Source organism: Gobio gobio, assembly GCF_949357685.1.
Source record: "Gobio gobio genome assembly, chromosome: 7".
In the NCBI taxonomy this organism is placed as follows: Eukaryota; Metazoa; Chordata; class Actinopteri; order Cypriniformes; family Gobionidae; genus Gobio; species Gobio gobio.
In genome coordinates, this window is record NC_137103.1 from 28,903,636 (window position 1) to 28,923,430 (window position 19,795).

General features: G+C 38.9%; 1 protein-coding gene across 1 annotated transcript in view; it reads right to left on the minus strand.

Annotated features, from left to right (window-relative positions):
* nxph2a (neurexophilin 2a) overlaps positions 1–18,857 on the minus strand; it is a 33,445-nt gene extending 14,588 nt beyond the window's left edge. Inside the window, exons 1-2 of the mRNA XM_079821103.1 lie at positions 18,393–18,857; positions 18,149–18,291 (exon numbers count right to left, since the gene is read on the minus strand). Of these exons, the coding sequence (XP_079677229.1) occupies positions 18,149–18,193 (45 nt within the window). The 5' untranslated portion in view covers positions 18,194–18,291; positions 18,393–18,857. The remainder of the gene's footprint in view (positions 1–18,148; positions 18,292–18,392) is intronic.
* Between the last annotated feature and the right edge of the window lie 938 nt (positions 18,858–19,795).

Consider the following 19,795-nt stretch of genomic DNA (forward strand, 5'->3'; position numbering starts at 1 on the left):
GTTCCTGCATAACCCCTGGGTCGGGACTACCCTCGTACATGCAGGACAGAGGGTAGTGAGAGAGGGAAAAATTTATACAGATTTTGGCCCTTTTGGTGTTCCATATTTTGACACCAAATAGTTCCATACTGCTCATTTTTCCAATGCCCATCCGGGAAAAAAGGCACGGGGGTAGGCAAGGCGATTTAAGCGTTGCACTACGCCTCAGCCACCCGGGAAAGCATGGCTGCCAACTCTGAATCTGATTCAGCAAAAGCACACACCATTATAGTGGGAAACTCAGCATCATCATTTCCAGTGCATAACAGCCCTCTCTCCGATGCAGCAATTGACATCTGTCCTCTGCCAGAGCCACAAATGAAACATTAGGTCTCCTTGTTTTAAAAGGACCAGCAATCCCATCTGTAAGCTACCAGCAGGCATGTGAAACAGTGAACGTGGCCGTCAAACTCGACGGCACACGGTGCGCTGAACGCTCAAGCCCTATGAAAAGGCAAGACGAACACCGCACCGACGTGGTCATGTTCTCATGAGAGAACATGAACCACCCACGAACAAAGTCTCGGCATGCTCATGATGCGATAGAGGAGTGGGGGCCCGAAGAGATGTACCCGGCGGGGATGCCCCACTGTAATCCTCAGGTCCACCAAAGCTTATTAACTAAAGTAGTCCTTTTCTGATGCACCAGAAAAGAAACTAGATCAGGGAATAAGGAAAGGGACTCAACCCCATTTGAGGTTTCATAGTCTGGACCGCGCATCTAGAGAGTGCCGAGTGACGCGCTGGGTTGCCGTGGCAACCCCCGCTGTCAGCCGGCGCTCGACGGCACACGGCGCGCTGAACGCTCGAGCCCTTACGAGAAAGGTGAGACGAACAACGCGCCGACGTGACCATGCTCTCCTGAGAGAGCATGGATCACCCACGAACGCAATCACACATGTTTATATGTGAGAGAGATCGTGGCCGTCAAATGAGGACAGGAAACAACCGCATCCAGAAACACACGGTTTGAATGACATCTTGAAAAAGACGCAGGGTCAAACCGTGTTGCTCTTTTAGAAAAGGAAAACCGCTCTTTCAGTGCTGAAGAACTCAGGGAGATGACCGCGGCTCACGCAGTTCAGATGTGATGAGTGCAAGCCTGCGTGAGTACTCAGAAATGGAAACGCCCAGCCAACCAACAAAACCAGCTCTTTATCTCCTCTGAAGCGGCCACCCGCTGAAAAGCGCCGTCACACCCGCACTGGAACAGCAATCCTTCTCACGAGACTCGAATAACACTCTTCGTAGACACAGCAATGACGCTGTTCGGCTCCGAAAAAAAAGGCAATGATCAAGCATTCCACTTCCTTATTTATACCCGCGCTGCGGGGCGGTGCGTGGAATGCGTGGATCGCATGCCAATCTCCATTGGCTCGTTTTTAATACACTCGAAGTAGATTGGTCTCTGAGATCAGATCCCAATTCGTCGGTCAGTTCCGACGTACGTCGAACGTGACCGACTGAAAGGGAACGTGTAGTTTGCGTCAGATATATCATTAGTCTCGCCTCGGGATTCTTCCTGTAAGTGAATAAATGCATAGATCCAGTTTTAACATGAATTTCGTAGTGGTCTAGTGGTCTTGTGGTAATGCTCATAGTGTCAAAGGTTTCAGGTTCTAATCCGCCCTCAAATTGTTTTTCTTCATTAAAATCAAAGATGTTCAATGAATGTATATTAAGAGCATGGACACGTTTGTGGGCATTTTGTTTAGTGATTTTACCGGAAAGAATAGAGTCCCCATCATGGCATTATTTGATATATTTAAGTGCTTTGTCTGTGTGAAGGCCATCTCAGTCATTTTTGATATCGACGAGCGCCGAGGCAGAACACACAGAACGCGTTTTTGCAGCGAGAGCCTTTTTTGAATAGATGTCGGTTTGCAGAGAGCGTTATGCGCGCTGCTTTTGCGCGCCTAGAGCTTCGCGCTAGAAGGAGCGCTCTGAGTGCTGAAGTTCCAATGAAATGAATGGAGAGGCGGGTCTTGCGTTGTGGCGACCGTTGCCTTTATTAGACTGACAGGACAGTGGTTGCCTAGAGACATTAAGGCTGCCTCAATCAGTTCCCTAGTTCAGTAGTCAGGGCACTGATCAGGGAGTCAGCCCATTGACTTATGTCCTGATCAGTGCCCTGACTACTGAACCAGGGAACTGATTGAGACGCACCCTTCAAAAACTGAGCACACTGCTATTTTCTAAAGGAAAAAAAAAAGAAAAAAAGTCAACCAAAAAAGGCAGTGCAGTGGGGAAATTCTAAAACGCTTAACGTGAAAAACGCAAATAATGAAGCATACTATGGGCAAAAAATCAGATGAGCCCGGAATATGAACACAACACATTCAATTACACGTTAAGCGTTTTTTTTATAATGGGTTTCTATGGGAGGAAAACGCTTAACATGTAATTAAATGCGCTGCGTTCATATTCCGGTCTCATCCGATTTTTTGCACATAGTGTACTTCATTATTATTATATTTCCTGAGTTTGGTCTTTTAATAACACTGTACATTATGCCACATTAAGCTTTTTTCACGTTAAACGTTTTAGAATGTCCCGTGCAGGGCGCCTCTTTCAAACCTGAAAAACAAGTTCTGTGTGAACGGACCTTAATTAAAAATGTTACTTTTAAACGTTACCACTTAATTTACAAAATCTTAATCTCCAACACATGATCACATGCATCTAACATAATAATGTTACATTTACATTTATCCATTTGGCAGACGCATTTTATCCAAAGCGACTTGCATTGCATTCAAGGTACACATTAATGTTTTGTATGTTGAACTGTTTTATAAATCAATATTACACATTTCTACAATATTACACCTCCAGCTGTAATGTACAAACTCAAAAGTATGGAGATGTCAGACTGACTTTGATTTTCTTTTTCTTCAGAGTTGGTGGCTGTACTGAGTACTACGGAGCAACCTGTCTTGTAAGTCACATGAACTGGATCTGCAAGTTCTGCACATTTTCTTCTGCCAATCAACGCAGCATTATAAGGCATTACAAGCTAAAACACAGACACTATAATAGATCTTGAGGTGCGTGAATTGATTGAGTTTATGACATTGTTAACTGTTGTCAAAGTAAAAAAAATAACATTTATCAAAGGGTTAGTTCACCCAAAAATGTAAATTCTATTATTAATGACTTGCCCTCATATCGTTCCACACCCTTAAGACCTCCGTTTATCTTCAGAACACAAATAAAGATATTTTAGTTGAAATCTGATGACTCAGTGAGGCCTCCATTGGCACAATGTAATTTGCAATCTCAAGACCGATAAAAGCTAGTAAAGATGTTACAAAGTCCATCTCACTTCAGTGGTTCTATAATGACTTTCAAAACATTACATCATGAAGCTTCGAAGGATTCATAATGCATCAAAGCTTCATGATGTAGTGTTTTGAAATCGATCATCACTATATATAAGTCGTTATTTAGGGGGGGGTTTTACGCACAGAAACTAATTCTCGTCGCTTCATAAAGTTAATGTAGAACCACTGTAGTGAGGTGGACTTTGTAACGATGTCTTTAGTACCTTTTATGGGTCTTGAGCGTGTACTGTACATTGTGCCAATGGAGGCCTTTCTGAGCCATCGGATTTACACTAAAATATCTTCAGAAGATGAACTTCTGGAAGTAGAAACTGGTTCTAAGAAGATGTCTTACGGGTGTCGAACGACATGAGGGTAAGTCATTAATGACAGAATTTTCATTTTTGGGTGAACTAACCCTTTAAAGGTTTTGGTAAATTTGCTATTAACTTACTCAGCTACAGGTCATCAAAGAAGTTGGTATTTTTTTAACAGTGGTCCTTGGTGATACCAGCTACCGTCACTTCAGAGTGAAAAAAAAAAACGCATACAGATAAAACAAAACTAATACCTATGATGACAGTAGCCATTGTTTTGAATGATATGAATCACCAAGGACCATGATTTCAAACAAAAATCTTTACTGTTTGTAAACCTGTAAGACCTTCGCTCATTTTCAGAACACAAATTAAGATGTTTTGATAAAATCGGAAAAAGAAATTACTGAACAAAGTTATTTTGTGTTTTTTTGCCCACAAAGTATTCTCGTCACTTCATAACATTAAAGGATTAGTTGACTTTTAAATAAACTTTTGTCATAATTTAATTACTAAATACTTCATTATGTTCTTTAGACTACAGGTTCCGAACAAGAGGCAATAACAGAAGTTGATGTTGGTCTTCTCATCTTCTCGACTGAGGAAGGCAGAAGCAGCCAAGCACTACTGGCAAAGGAGATAGTCGATATTGCAGTGGTGCTGGAAGGGAACATCGTCATACGTGATCTAGGAGATGTCAGATGCCTTTTCTACTCTCGTTGGTCTTTTGTACTGCCTTAATATAGACTATCCCAAGGGACTACGGTACACATTAGAGATGGTCCAGAAAGTTTTCATGGGCGTCGGCAGTGGCAGCTGTTCTGCAAAGATTCATGGACTCCGCAACAAGCTGCTTCAAAGCAAAGTGTAGGGCAAGTTACAGAAAAAAAAAGTTTAATTGCAGATGTTCTAAAAATGTTAGTAGAATGACACTGTTTTGTTAATCTGCAATTTAACTAAAGCACTTAAGGCAGTAAGCTTTTCTATATTTCTAAAATCTAATGAAATTTTATATTTCTATATTTACAATTCTTTTGTCTACTATAACTAGTTTGCATATTGCATATTTTTTAAGATAAATGTTAATGTACATGTTATGTAATGTCAATTTCCAGCTGCTTACTGTTATCAAAACATTTCAATTTAACTACATCTCTTTTAAAGGTCCCGTTCTTCGTGATCCCATTGTTCAAACTTTAGTTAGAGCATAAATAATACCTGTAAAATTATAAAGCTCAAAGTTCAATGCCAAGCGAGATATTTTATTTAACAGAAGTTCCCTTTCAAAGCCTACAGCGAACGGCCGGTTTGGACTACATCCTGGTACTTCCTTCATAAATGACGTCAGTAGAACAGTAGAACAGACTAACCTCCGCCCACAAGAATACGTGGAAAAAGGGGGCGTGGTCTTGTTGCTGTCCCACGTGGAGAAGAGGACGTGTCGCGTGGAGAAAAGGAAGTGTTGCGTTTGAGTGTGTTTGTCGCCATGTCGTCGAGACGCTGTTATTTTCAACCCGGAGTCAAATCACCTTTGTTTGGCTTTCCCAGGGATGCTGTAGAGATCATTAAGCGCATATATCTCCCGTTAAGAGGCGTGACCTTTGCACGTGCGCTAAGATGCTGTCGAATCACAACACAGGAACCGTGCCACGTTTGCTAAGCTAAGGAGGGACTTCATAGAACAAGGAACTCATCAGCCGTTTTTAGGACAGTGAAAACAGCGGTATACAGATAAGCAAATTGTGTTAAAAATACTGTTTTTAATTTTACACACGAAACATGAACACATGTTATATTGCACACTGTAAACACAATCAAAGCTTCAAAAAAAAACACGAAGAATGGGACCTTTATTACCTATTTTGTCGATTTTTAAATGAAAATAAAAGTAAAATAGCATTCTGCTATTATTCTACAAAGTCTTCTATGTCAATGAATCATTTTTATGTAGTAGTATTAGAAAACAGAAACTTGAGTTGTGTGGGCAAATTACCCATTTCAGTCTGTTGCATGAACTTAACATTCCAACTACAACTAACTATTCTTGAAAAAGTAACCTGGCTGCCTTAAAAAAATGAGTTGATTCAACAAAATGCGTAGTTAAGCCAATTTTTACATTGTTGGCACAACTATTAATTATAAATTGACTCAACAAGATACTTAGTTTAAACAACTTAAGATGGCAGAAAAAGTTTGTTGGTGTAACTCATTGTATGTTGCCTCAACTGGGATTTAAGTTTATTGAACTTTTACTGTCTTGTTGGAGTAACTAAAAAACTTTTTCATTAAACTTTTAAATTAAAGTTGCTCAGACTATTTTGTCAGCTTCATCTTTGTTATCCCAACAATTAATTTTATGTTTAAGGAACTCCAATATATGTGCAAACAACTTAAGTTTCTTAGCTAGCTTAACACAAAATTTCAAGGCAGCCAGGTTACAAATTATTTTAAGTTGAATGAGCTTGTTCGTTTTTACAGTGTACCTTGAATGCAATGTAAGTCGCTTTGGATAAAAGCGTCTGCCAAATGCATAAATGTAATGTAAATGTAAATGTAAGTAGGTGGTCTTTCGTCACACTATGATGTAATAATGTGACAAAATCTGAAACAAGTCGTTTTATGAGCTTGGTTTTAATAAAAGCTGTTTTTGGACTAACATAGAGGTTTTGAGTTCTGAAACTTAGAGGATATTTTTTATAGTGCAACCTCTTATATCTCAAAAGATTAAGGAAAATTTGATTTCTCAATTCATGACCACTTTTGTTTTTGAAAGACTGCATTTATTTGATCAAAAATACAGTAAAAACGGTAATATTGTGAAATATTATTACAATTTAAAATGTGTAAACTGTTTTCTATTTTAATCAGTCTATTATTTAAAATCAATGTAATTCATTCCTGTGATGGAAAAGCTGAATTTTTAGCATAATTACTCGTCACACAATCCTCCAGAAATCCTTCTGATATGCTGATTTTGTGCTCAAGAAACATTTATCATTAGTATCAATGTTGCAAACAGTTGCAGCTTAATATGTTTAGTTGAAACAGTGACTTTTTTTCAGTATTCTTTGATGAATAGAAAGTTCAAAAGAACAGCATTTATTTGAAATATATATTGGAACTTTTGATCAATTTAATGCATCCTTGCTGAATTAAAGTTAGTATATATATGAACAGATAGATAGACATAGATATATAGATATCTATATCATAAAAGCATACATTAAATAGTTTAAACCTCTGATATATATCTGTAATTTGGTAATGTGTTGTACAATGTGTCAGTCACCCACACCGATAGCTGGCCCATTTTCGTAGTGACAGCATCATAATATGACATCCACAAAGTGAGAAAAGAATCAGTCTAGACGTTCATCTGTAATGAGCATTATGGAGCAAGCTGTCTGCCAGTCCCTGGGGTGGACATATCTTTTACGGCTTGACATAAAGGTAATTGCCGTGGTGACCAGAACTAGCCCTCTAGAAAGTTATTAAGAAGTCAGGGACATCTCAGTGGCGGATCATGGATGAGGATGCTGTTAAAATGCATTTGCTTCGTCTGGCAGTAGCACACCTCTGATGGCTCTGATGGCTCTCCAGCCCCGGGGCATGAATCTGTTTGGATGTCAGACCTGCACCTTCTTGTCATTTTCCGTCCATTTCTCTTTCTTGTGCTGTCTCCCTATTTCTCAGCCCCACAGACTGTTTGTTCAACATGGTAGTGCAGCTGTGATTTGTATCTCACTTTGAGAATTTACTTCCTTGAATTCTACATTCTGCCTTATTTTAAAGATATAGTTCACCCAAACGTGAAAATTTACTTTACTTAAGGCTGGAATATACTACACAACTTCTGCCCAGATGTTTGCCCTGCTGAGCAGTTTGGATGAGCAGATGCCAGTTGCTGAAAGTCAGAGCCAATCTGCAGATATTGGACTGTAAGAGTTGACAAATTTCACAGTAAATCGACTTAATTTTTAAACTTCAGACTGAATTCGTCCAATCAGAGGATATGTTACTGATATTTTGAGCTGATTTCAGAACTAATTTTGAATGAGACACAATTTTCTGAGTGGGTTAGTTGTGTTTGGCGACAATTTAACAGCCGGGCAGCATGTGATCCTCAGTTGTTTATATTTTTAAAGTTATAAAAGCATAGTGTTTTTTTTTAAATCTGTTCAGACCAGTAGTGTATTCCAGCTCATCCTTGCTCACCCTCATGTCATTCCATTCCACCTCTATAGTGTTTTTTCCATGGAAAATTAAAGGATATTTTTTTAAAGGGGGGGTGAAATGCTGTTTCATGCATAGTGAGCTTTTTACACTGTTAAAGACCTGGATTCCCATGCTAAATATGGACACTGTTTGATGGAGTATTTCTGTGCCAAAAATACTCCTTCCGGTTTCTCTTAAGTTTCGTAAAGTTTTTTTCGAGAATGGGCCAAAGTGACATCAACAAGGGTGGAAAGTCCCTGTACGGGCCGTTTTCTCCCAGAAGGGTGCGCGCGCGACTAGAGCGAGAGAGCAAATGCATGCCCATTAACGCGCTTTGCTCGGCTTTAGGGAAGCCGGCTGGGCTGCGATCACAGGACTTCACAAAATCAACAATGTCACCAAAGAAGTGTGTTTTTGGTTGTCAGGGCAAGACAACCCTGCACAGCTTCCCAAAGAACCCAGCGTTAATGGGACAGTGGATGGAGTTAGTTTTTCCGGAGCAGCAATGGAGTTGTGCAAGTGTTTTTGTTTGTTCCCTGAATTTCGCCGATGATGGTTTATAAACAAGCCCAGTTCAACTCCGGATTTGTAGCTCGTCTAAATGCCGAAAGATGGAGCAGTCCCAGTGATTAAGGTTCAAGGTCATGTGTTGGAAGCAGGCGGTGAGTAAAACTGCTTCAAATGTCTTTGTGTTGTTAGCTATTGACTCATTCATTCAAATGCGCTACTATTCCATTGTTCTATGTATACACACACTAGTCTGACGTGCAAAACCGTTCCGCTTGCTACTGCTAACATTAAATTGCATACAATAGTCCATAAACTCACATGAACTGATTTAAATATGTTTTTAGTACATTACTGGATCTTGAGAGAGGAAATGTCATTGCTGGCTATGCAAGCCTCACTGAGCCATCGGATTTTAACAAAAATATCTATTTGTGTTCCGAAGATGAACAGAGGTCTTACGGATGTCGAACGGCATGAGGGTGAGTAATAAATTACATTATTTTCATTTTTGGGTGAACGTCTGATCCTTGCATACAGCTATTGTATGGATTCAGTAGTGGAATATAGTTTTATTTACAGTGGGGAGAACAAGTATTTGATACACTGCCGATTTTGCAGGTTTGCCCACTTACAAAGCATGTAGAAGTCTGTAATTTTTATCAAGTACTCTTCAACTGTGAGTGACGGAATCTAAAACAAAAATCCAGAAAATCACATTGTATGATTTTTTTGTAATTAATTTGCATTTTATTGCATGACATAAGTATTTGATACATCAGAAAAGCAGAAGTTGATATTTGGTACAGAAACCTTTGTTTGCAATTACAGAGATCATACGTTTCCAGTAGTTCTTGACCAGGTTTGCGCAGACTGCAGCAGGGATTTTGGCCCACTCCTCCATACAGACCTTCTCTAGATCCTTCAGGTTTCGGGGCTGTCACTGGGCAATACGGACTTTCAGCTCCCTCCAAAGATTTTCTATTGGGTTCAGGTCTGGAGACTGGCTAGGCCACTCCAGGACCTTGAGATGCTTCTTACGGAGCCACTCCTTAGTTGCCCTGGCTGTGTGTTTCGGGTCGTTGTCATGCTGGAAGACCCAGCCCCGACCCTTCTTCAGTGCTCTTACTGAGGGAAGGAGGTTGTTGGCCAAGATCTTGCGATACGTGGCCCCCTTCATCCTCCCCTCAATACGGTGCAGTCGTCCTGTCCCCTTTGCAGAAAAGCATCCCCAAAGAATGATGTTTCCACCTCCATGCTGCAGGATTTTAATCCATGATGGCGTAGTGTGTTACTAATGGTTTTCTTTGAGACTGTGGTCCCAGCTCTCTTCAGGTCATTGACCAGGTCCTGCCGTGTAGTTCTGGGCTGATCCCTCACCTTCCTCATGATCAGGGGCGGACTGGCCATCTGGCGTACCGGGCGTTTTCCCGGTGGGCCGCTGGACAATGTGGGCCGGCCCGTTGCTACGTAAATATATATGAAGAATAAATAATAGTAAAACTACATAGCCTATATCCTTCCGTCAGCCCAGACGAATGGCCCGCGCAGCCCACTTGAGGCAAAACTCTAATCTATAGCCTGCTCAGTCCCAGTGTCTCAGTGGTGTAAAAGCGCTCGTCAATGTCAAAATGTTTGCGATATCCAATCAAATTGAAGGAGGCGGGATTTACTGAGCACAGCAGCCGAGCAGCGTGGGCGGCACTTGAATGTGAGCCGAGGTAAGAGCTGAATATGGCTCAATGGCAGTCAAATTGCTACAGCAATATTTCCCGACTGCTAACGATTTTAAAAATGTTAAACAACGGACATTAATTTCCAGGGATGTAAACTACTGCTGACCTTTTAGAATTAATCAGATTGTAATGCCTTTTACGTTATTCGTCACAGAATGCACAAAGAAACATTAGCGTAGGTGTCGCAGTTTTCAGCATATCAGAGGGAATGTTTGTCTTTCTGTTTCCAGGCTTTCTTCAGTAATTTCACAATCATTTTCAAATTATTCATAATGCTTAGCCTACACATACATCATGCTAAAACGGGCAACTTTCATATTCAAGTAGCCTATGGAAAGTGTCATATATGAAAATAAATATATAATTTGCTAGTTAGTTCACATGCATTATGTTACACACTGGTAATAAAAAGTTTGAAATAATTAAGACTTTTTAAAATGTTTTTGAAAGAAGAAGGCTGAATTTATTTGATCAAAAATACAGTAAAACCACAAATATTAAGAAATATTAATACAATTTCCAATAGGCCTAGTTGTTTTCTATGAGAATGTATTGTAAAATGTAATTTATTTCTGTAAAAGCTGACTTTTCAGCATCAGTACTTCAGTCAGTGTCACATGATCCTTCAGAAAACATTTTAATATGCTGTATTTTTCATATAATTTTTAAACTCTTTGAGCTCTATTCTATTTAATTTTACAGATGTCTAGATACTATAACCACTAGAAAGGCACCCTAAAACAGTCCACATTCTGCACTACATCCTAAGTCTTCTAGACCATAGCATTGTATACGGTCTGATTTTATGGTAGGTATTGAACTTAATGATATTAAACTACAGTGTATGGAAAAGAGAAATCAAAATTTGTATTAAAAAAAAAAATAACGATTTGCCATGTGCACCAGGAAAGATAAATTATAACCTGAAGAAGTATGCCAGTCATTCAGTATGATAAGCATTTCAATAAAACAATTAATATAATTCATATTTGTATAAATAGCTTCAGTGTTTAAAATTGCCCTGTGTATAATGAGCTGGTGGGTTTTTGGTGAGGTGTGTTGCAGAGCAGGTGTGATGGGCCGCTTTGTGCCAGAAAGTCCAGGGCCACTTTTTTGCCCGTCCACCACTGCTCATGATCATTGATGCCCCACGAGGTGAGATCTTGGATGGTGCCAGAGACCGAGGGACATGGACGTCCTCTTGAACTTCTTCCATTTTCTAATAATTGCGCCAACAGTTGTTGCCTTCTCACCAAGCTGCTTGCCTATTGTCCTGTAGCCCATCCCAGCCTTGTGCAGGTCTACAATTTTTTTCCTGATGTCCTTACACAGCTCTCTGGTCTTGGTCATTGTGGAGAGGTTGGAGTCTGTTTGATTGAGTGTGTGGACAGGTGTCTTTTATACAGGTAACGAGTTCAAACAGGTGCAGTTAATACAGGTAATGAGTGGAGAACAGGAGAGCTTCTTAAAGAAAAACTAACAGGTCTGTGAGAGCCGGAACTCTTACTGGTTGGTAGGGGATCAAATACTTATGTCATGCAATAAAATGCAAATTAATTATTTAAAAATCATACAATATGATTTTCTGGATTTTTGTTTTAGTTTCCGTCTCTCACAGTTAAAGTGTGCCTATGATTAAAAAAATTACAGACCTCTACATGCTTTGTAAGTAGGAAAAACTGCAAAATCGGCAGTGTATCAAATACTTGTTCGCCCCACTGTATGTCCCTTTTTTGTTGTTGTTTTAATGCATGGGATAACCTTTTATTTTATTTATAGGCTTTTTTTCTATATAGGACAGTAAAGAACAGACAAAAAAGTGAAGGGAGAGAGAGGGTCATAGGATTTGATTCAAACCTGAATGATTCTTGTGTGTCATTAGCATGTGCACTATACACAAGTGGGTCAACCATCTAAGACCACCTACTCTGATGTTCTATCATAAAAAATAAAAAAAATTCTTATGCAACACATATAAGAGCATTTGTTTAAGCCAAGTCACCCATTCAATCGAACTGCAGTTTCTTGAACAGCACTGAACATGGCAGCAGCTGCCTCTCCATTACAGCTGTCCAGCCCCATGTTCCTCCCCAAAGTCTCTGTCGTTTTATCCCTATCTTTGTCTCTCTCTCTCTTCATCTCCCCACTGTTTCTCCTGTATGGTGTTACAGGGCATTTCATTTGTAATGATTCACACAAAGAGCAGTTTCAAGAGAAGGCCCCAAAGGCCTGGAGGAGGCAGGTGGGGTCCTGAGTCTACACACGGCCGCAGAATAGATTGCTACCCTGATGGGTGAAACAGCCGCAAACCCGAAACCCATCATTCTTAATCAAGAGCCGGGCTGCTAACAAATGGCAGGTTTTTCAGTGGAGAGGATCAAAGAGAGAAAGCCTCACCCTCAGCCGGGACTGATCGCTGAACTGTACGCTGTGCTGCATGTCTAATGCCATATAATCCCTGCTGTCATTAGCACCTGACCCTTACAGAGCCAAACGCTCATGCATGGCTGCCTTAGTCACCGGACCCTTAAATCATCCGGTCAGACCTGTAGCCAATCAGAGGTACGGTCGCTTTCAATGACTTCCAATTAAAGTGATGTGAGGCCAATGAAATGCATGCTTAAACATTTGTATGTAACTCTGCATTTAAATTTTAATTGTCAAAACTCGAATATATACATGCGCTTTAGATCAGAGGATAATAATACAATAAGAAAACCTAAACATGTGCTATTAGCATTTCAGTACTTTCACTTTTCTCTGCTTGGTAATATAGTAAGGGAGTAATGTTGTGCATGATAACTAAAAAGTATCTGATAAAATTATATATATTATATACATTTAATCTTTTTAGTAACGCAGCAATTAAATGTTTAAATGTCTGTATAATGATAATGATAAAGATATAGTTCTAAATATAAAAGTGTCCACATCACAACTATAATGAAAATGGCACAGAGAAACAACATTGTTGGAATCACTACTTTCAGAATGTTTTTTTTTTCAGCTGATGAATGATAGAAACATCGACAAACAATCAGAATCAATCCTGCTTTAAAGAGCTCAAGCTTTTCAAGTGGCAGACGACAAAATTACAGCGCACACCTAAAATACATAGAACGATATTGTGCGATGGTGTGGACTCTAATATCTTTATGGTTATTTTATAGTTATTATTCTTGTTGTGAACGGCCCTTAAGTGTCCTAGGGCAGTGGTTCTCAACCAGGGGGCTGGGGCCAATAGGGGGCCTAAGAAAACTTCCAAGGGAAGAGACACAACAAGTTTTAAAATACACTAAAACAACTGAAATTCAATATATTATTTTAATTCACTTCCTAAACAACATTTTGTTTTCTTTAAAGAACCAGAGTTCCTGTGGTCTAACAGTAAACTTTAATTGTAGCTTAATTTTAAAAGCGTTATTTCTAGACCTGGAAACACCAATAAATCAATACAAATGCCATGGGCATTTTTATAAAGAAAAGTGTTTTTTTGTTATGCCAAGCTCTATTTCTATAATTTATTTGGTGGAAATGGTCTATTCGTTTTTAAAAAGTGATGTAAAAGTCATGGCAATTAATTGGTTAAAAAGAGTGAAATCCCTGAAGAATATTCAGCTCTTAAAACATCTAGAAAATGTATATTATTTTAGTTACTTATTTTTATATATAAACAAAAATAAGACTTTGGAGTGCAGGCATGTGGTTGACATTAACAGAATGAAACAGTTATAATTTCAAATTTGAATAATTGCGTTAATTGCATGTGTTACACGCCCTACATATAAGTCAACAACTGTGGGATAAAGCTGAAGGAAAATATGTGAAAAAGCAATAAGGACCAAAATAAAGAAAGTCGGACAAGGTGCTATTGTATTGCATTTTACTGTACATCATAATCTGTTAAGAAGTTCAGGACTGTTAGGTGAGAAGTGATTCTTGTACTTTCCCCTTCAATACCTGTCGGTTCTTTGCTCCACACTCTGCTGGTGTACTAACTATCATCCCATCAACACCTCTACAATCCCATTATACCCATCTGTCAGGTCTTTGTTCCTACAAATGTGTTTGACATTTTCTCAGCAAGTATAACAGCTATGATCACAAGTTTCACATGCAAGGACAACACTGGAGAGAAAGTATCGGGGAAAAACGTGCGTTAAAAAGGTACGCAACACATCAAACTTCCTGATTGGGAGCACTTCTGATGTTCCATTTGTTCACCTTCTTAATTTCCCTCTTTGCTTTGGATGAAGAGCATTCAAATATAAATAGGGAGAAGCATGCGTGTGAAGCATATGCAGCCAGCCTTTCCTATCTGTCAGCACAGCGTTAGAACTGACAGTACAGATGTCTCTGTTCTTTGATTAGGACGAATCCTAACTGTTTCTTTTCAGACATAGCAGCCTCTTTTGAATACAATGAAACAGCAGCAAAAAAGAAGCCTTTTTTTGGCTTCTTATAAATAAGATAGGTTCTTCATAGAAACGGGGCTCCACATCAGAGTGACAAAATGAGAGACAACGGGATGAATTAAAAAATGAAGGTAAAGAAAATATGATGGAGATGGTGAAATAGCTGAAAGCTCAAATGAAGATTCATTAAAAGGAGAAAAGCTATTCAATAGTATGAATAACAAATTCTAAATCTGCACACTTAAAGAGACAGTTCACCCAAAACGAAAATGAAAAACCTGTCATTTAATCTATACCTCAGGTCGTTCCAAACCTGTATGATTTCTTCTTTGTAGCACAAATTAAGATACTTTGAAAAATGTCTTGGTGTTTTGTTTTGTATGTCCGTACATTGAAAGCTAAAGAGCGTTCTTCAAAATGCCGTCTTTTGCATTCTGCGGAAGAAAGTAAGTCATAATACAGGTTTGGAAGGTCATAGGACAGAGATGCTACACAACACATCTATCATGATATAAAGCCTGAAATATACAGGCCTGTCCTTCAGCTCTGGAACACTCCGAAATCACAGTTTCCAGCCCATAAGTGGAAAAGCATTGATTTTATATCTCAGGTAATGGATGACACTGGCATTACATCCATGGCAAAAATAAAAGTCAGAACTTTGACAAACGACATTTACATAAACTGTCTAATGTGTGAGACACACATTTAAGATTACATTTGTAAACCATTTAGAGTAACTATCTGCTGTTCAAGCGACTAATGAGCCAAAATTGATGCGTTTTTTTTTTTTTGTAATTAATTTTCATTTTTAGATTTCTATAGTAATAAATGAATACTAATTTATGGAATTTCATTTGAAATGAACACATGGAATTCTAAGAGAGATTTCCAAGTACAACAATTTCACTGCAGGCTAATTCTTGCAGTCTATCTAAAGCAATAATAATAATTATTATTATTATTATCACTGGAGTGGTGAAAAACTGCCATCCTAAATCACTATTTTTGATCACGTTTCCATATATCAGAATGTTCTGTCAAGCAAATATAATTAAATCCAACATGTCTGTCATTATTCATTCACAATAAATGTGTCTAGATGTGTCTATTTTTCCACATGAAATTAACAAACATAAGAAAGCGCACACCACCCAGCATCACTGCTTAGAACAGTAAATGTCACAGACAACATTGTTTATGAGGGATTACTGAGGCCAGGCTTTTGGAAAGCAACAATGACCCCAATATAGACACAGATACACATCACTGGTGTATAAGCCCAGCACTGATAATGCCAATCTAGAGAGAAACGCTCATATTTACAGACGCACTCACTGAAACCCTCATGTAATCTCTCTAGCGGGAATTTCTGGGTTACTGGACCTACAAACACATTTCACAATTCCATTCTGGCACTGCCTTTTCCTCTCATTTGGTGTCCTCAGCCCAATTCTGAGAGCCCGATGTACGTTCTCCCCTCACATGGAAAATCCAGTGAGGGCTTGATGTGAAGACTCGGGCTGCAGCAGGTTCTGAAGAATATAAACAGCGCTTTTATTGTCCAGAGGGACGGGTGTGTGAAAGAGACGAGGGCCTTATCACAGCCCAGCAGCTCTGTAATTCGCCTCCGTGATACAGCACCAGAGCGGAGAACCTTACACGGCTGGCACAATCCAAAGACGGATTAGTTTTTCTGACATAAGCTTCCTGAAAAACTAATCAATCAGGCCACGCGGCATTATCAGAGGCATAAGATTAAAGCGTGGCTCGTAATCCGAGCACTGTAAATTTTTAGTAAATTCTCCACCGCTAGTTTTCCTCCAGTAAATAAATAATGAAATCAAAGCTAATTGCACACAAAGACAGCTGGATGACCTCGCGATAGGGAATGCACTGCGAATCATTATTTCGGCTTTAAATTTGCACTCCATATACCATTGAAGTCTGCGTATTCAAATGCGCCTTCTGAGTTGAGATTTCAGCATTTCATATTGAAATAACTGTGAGGACTGTGGTATTCTTACAGACCAACATCATATGAGTGTTTGAGTGAACATCTGTCTGCTGTTGGGAGTTAGTTGTATGGACATCACACACCACCGCCTTCCTAAATTACTCATCATCTCTTCTTTCAATCAACAAAGCTGTGCTCTGGAAAATCTTGATCATCATAGATTGATGGCTGTTATGCTTTTTATGTATGAACAAGAGCAAAGCACAACGGCGGGCAACAGAGGGGGTGTTGAAGAGAGCGGCGCTCTGGCAGCAAAGGCCTGCGCTGAACTTCAGCCATGCAGAGAACAATCATCATACAAAGATGAGGAATGAAAGGGAATGTGTCTAAACAATAGAGTCGTGCCGTTGTGCTCAAGTGGATTTAGTGCTGATCGCATTGTTCAGCGTCCTGCTCTCAGAGGTTGACTGCAGCAGATGTCATGGAATGAATAGTTACTAGTGTGTAGGCTCTGACCCTCTTATCTGTCCCTAGGGAGCCGCACAGATGCTGGGCTACTTCTTCTGTATTTGAATCACTGTGTGTGTGTGTGTGTGTGTGTATGACAGAGAGAGAGAGAGACTGTAGGGACTCGAATCCATTGGGAGGCTGCCTTTGGAGGATTGTACAAAAGTGGATGTGCTCATAGACAGAAGCCATTCCCACAGGTACAGCCAAATGCTACGGTCAGCCAAATCTTAAAAATGATTATGTGCAAGGTTGGATTTCTTCATAAATACATACTGAAAATTATGTTTGTATACAGTTCTGTGACTGATGATTTTGAAGTGTTTTAGAATCTCTGTATTACCCGTCAGAATTTTACACAATAAAATTGCAAAATCATTTTTCTCCAAAAGTGCATGTAACAACCCTTCTAATCACAATCTGCTTGTTACTAAAATAAAAATATGACAAAACTTTTTTGAAGAATGAATAATAGGCTACACAATAATATAGATCTTTGCTTTTTCTCTATAAATAGAAAATATTTAATGTTTAAAGTTACACTCAGTCGAGAATAAGAAGGTTTATGAGCTACCTGTAAATAACACTTCTTTTGTTTTATCTGCAATGCATCCACACTTGCATCCTGGACATATTTCGACCAATATTTTTTGCTATTTTTTCTCAGTAACAAAAACAGCTTTCAAAGTGGTCATTCCTAAGCTCTTATAGTTGACACATTCAGAATAAAATCATTGCTTTATGTAGTGGACATTTATTTTCAACATCGTAATGTCTTCATTGCATAGTTAAATAAAATGAATGTCTATCACCTCAGCTGAAACAAAAGTATGATGTTATTTGATTCCAATATCTGAATTTTAATGCGACAGAATGCATGAGAGAAATAAATAGAAAAAAAGTTGGTCTTTCTACTTTCCACCAGGAAAAGCAAATAGAAAAGAGATTAAAACGACTATGGATAATGATTGACTCATCCACTAGAATGATGCATATACTATTATTTTATTTAAATTAAATAGTTTATCAAAAATATTGCAAGTATACTGTTCTTAAAATACATTTAAAGTTTGCACATAATTGCATACAGTTTTCCTAAAGTCTACGTGTAAATGGAAAGGATGGTACTCACCTTGTGCAAACAGAACAGGAGCAAAACAACCGAAGCAATCTGCATCTTGACTACAGAAAATTGTCTTTGACTCTTACTTGAGGTGGGAGAAGCAAATATCCAGTTCACAGGGTTTACAAGAAGGTGCCATTGCTCTCAACTACCTGAATTAGAAAATGACACGAAAATGAATGCGTTTATCAGAAAGATTACTGTCTGAAGAGTTGAATGGCATCATATTCCATAAAGCAAAGTGTTTGCTTACCCTTGGCAAAAGGTGTTGATCATGTTGAAAAGTGACGGTGACCAGCGGGGTTTATGACGGCACAGCTGGAGAAGGTCCCACAGGCGTCAGGGATACTGATAAATGTGCTCGGGACAGGAAAGGATGCTTTAAAATAGATTATTTTTATTGGAAAGTAGTGTCCGAGTGGCTGCTCGATAGATCGACGGAACGCAGCGATGACTTACGAAACGCGCCGAGTCCGATCAGTGCGAAGGTGTGAAGCCTCTCAGCATTTTGCGTGATTGATGCGAGTGCTCGCTCGCGCAGTCCGCCGTGTGTCTTCTTGTTTATGGCAGTTTGTTCTGATTAAAGTTTCATACAGCCCCAAAGTAGAGTCGATCTTTTACCAAAAGCTCAATATCTTAGTTGGTTCGTCTGTAGTTTGATTTGTGAATGTGTGTGTGTGTGTGTGTGTGTGTAGTGATGTGAATCCCTCTTTGAAGTGCTCTTCAGATTTAGCGCCTGTGAGAGACTCTCAACTGAGAGACGTCAACTGATTAACCCATTGTAGACGTGTCTGCTTTTTTCTTGTCTTTATCTGAGGTAAGGGATTATGAAGACGGAAAACATACCGTGAGCATTACTAATTTATCAGTATAAACTCGTTAGACGTATGTTTTAGAAGTTTTTGACTTTTTGTAAGCTATTTGAGGTGACGAACAATCTAGTGGCCTGCTGCAGGTAGGCTAGACTGGAAAACCGTCCATAAAGTAATTATAGTAAGCTTGTAGTCTTGTTTAATAGGTTTATTATTTAATGAATATGTTACTGAAGGCTGCATAAGCCACAGCAATAATGGCATTAGAGAAGAGCAGAGAGAGAAAGTGTATAGCTAGAGTCAGACTTATTGATGCGTTTTACCTGTGGTGAAATAGTGCAAAAACAACATTACAGCTACACTCACACATTATATTAAAATATTGACATTACAAAAACTTATAGTGGGGAATGAGTGTGTCTGGAGTACTGGAGTTGTATGCAGTTAAACCGTGACCAGTGCAACTTCATGCAGTTAACACAATCTAGTTAGTACAGTCCTATAGCGCCACCATGTGTGTAAACTGCCTCAAAATGATTTATAGTGCTGTAATATTGTAGGCTAATTTTCAATTAGGCTAGATATGAATGTAAATAATATTATTATATATAAAATATTATTTATATTTAATGCCAAATGTATTTTAATTGAATTGAAGTAGGCTTGGCAGGCCGATTCAAACAAAAAAATTAATCAATTTATTTTTAACAAGTGTAGTATTAAAAAGTATAAACTGAACGCATTTTCTTAGCTTTTGAAAGTGGCAATCGAAGAGACTCTGGAGATTTTACCATCAAAGTAACCATTGAAGTTTGCAGCAAACCTGTTCAGTGTTTTCTCAATG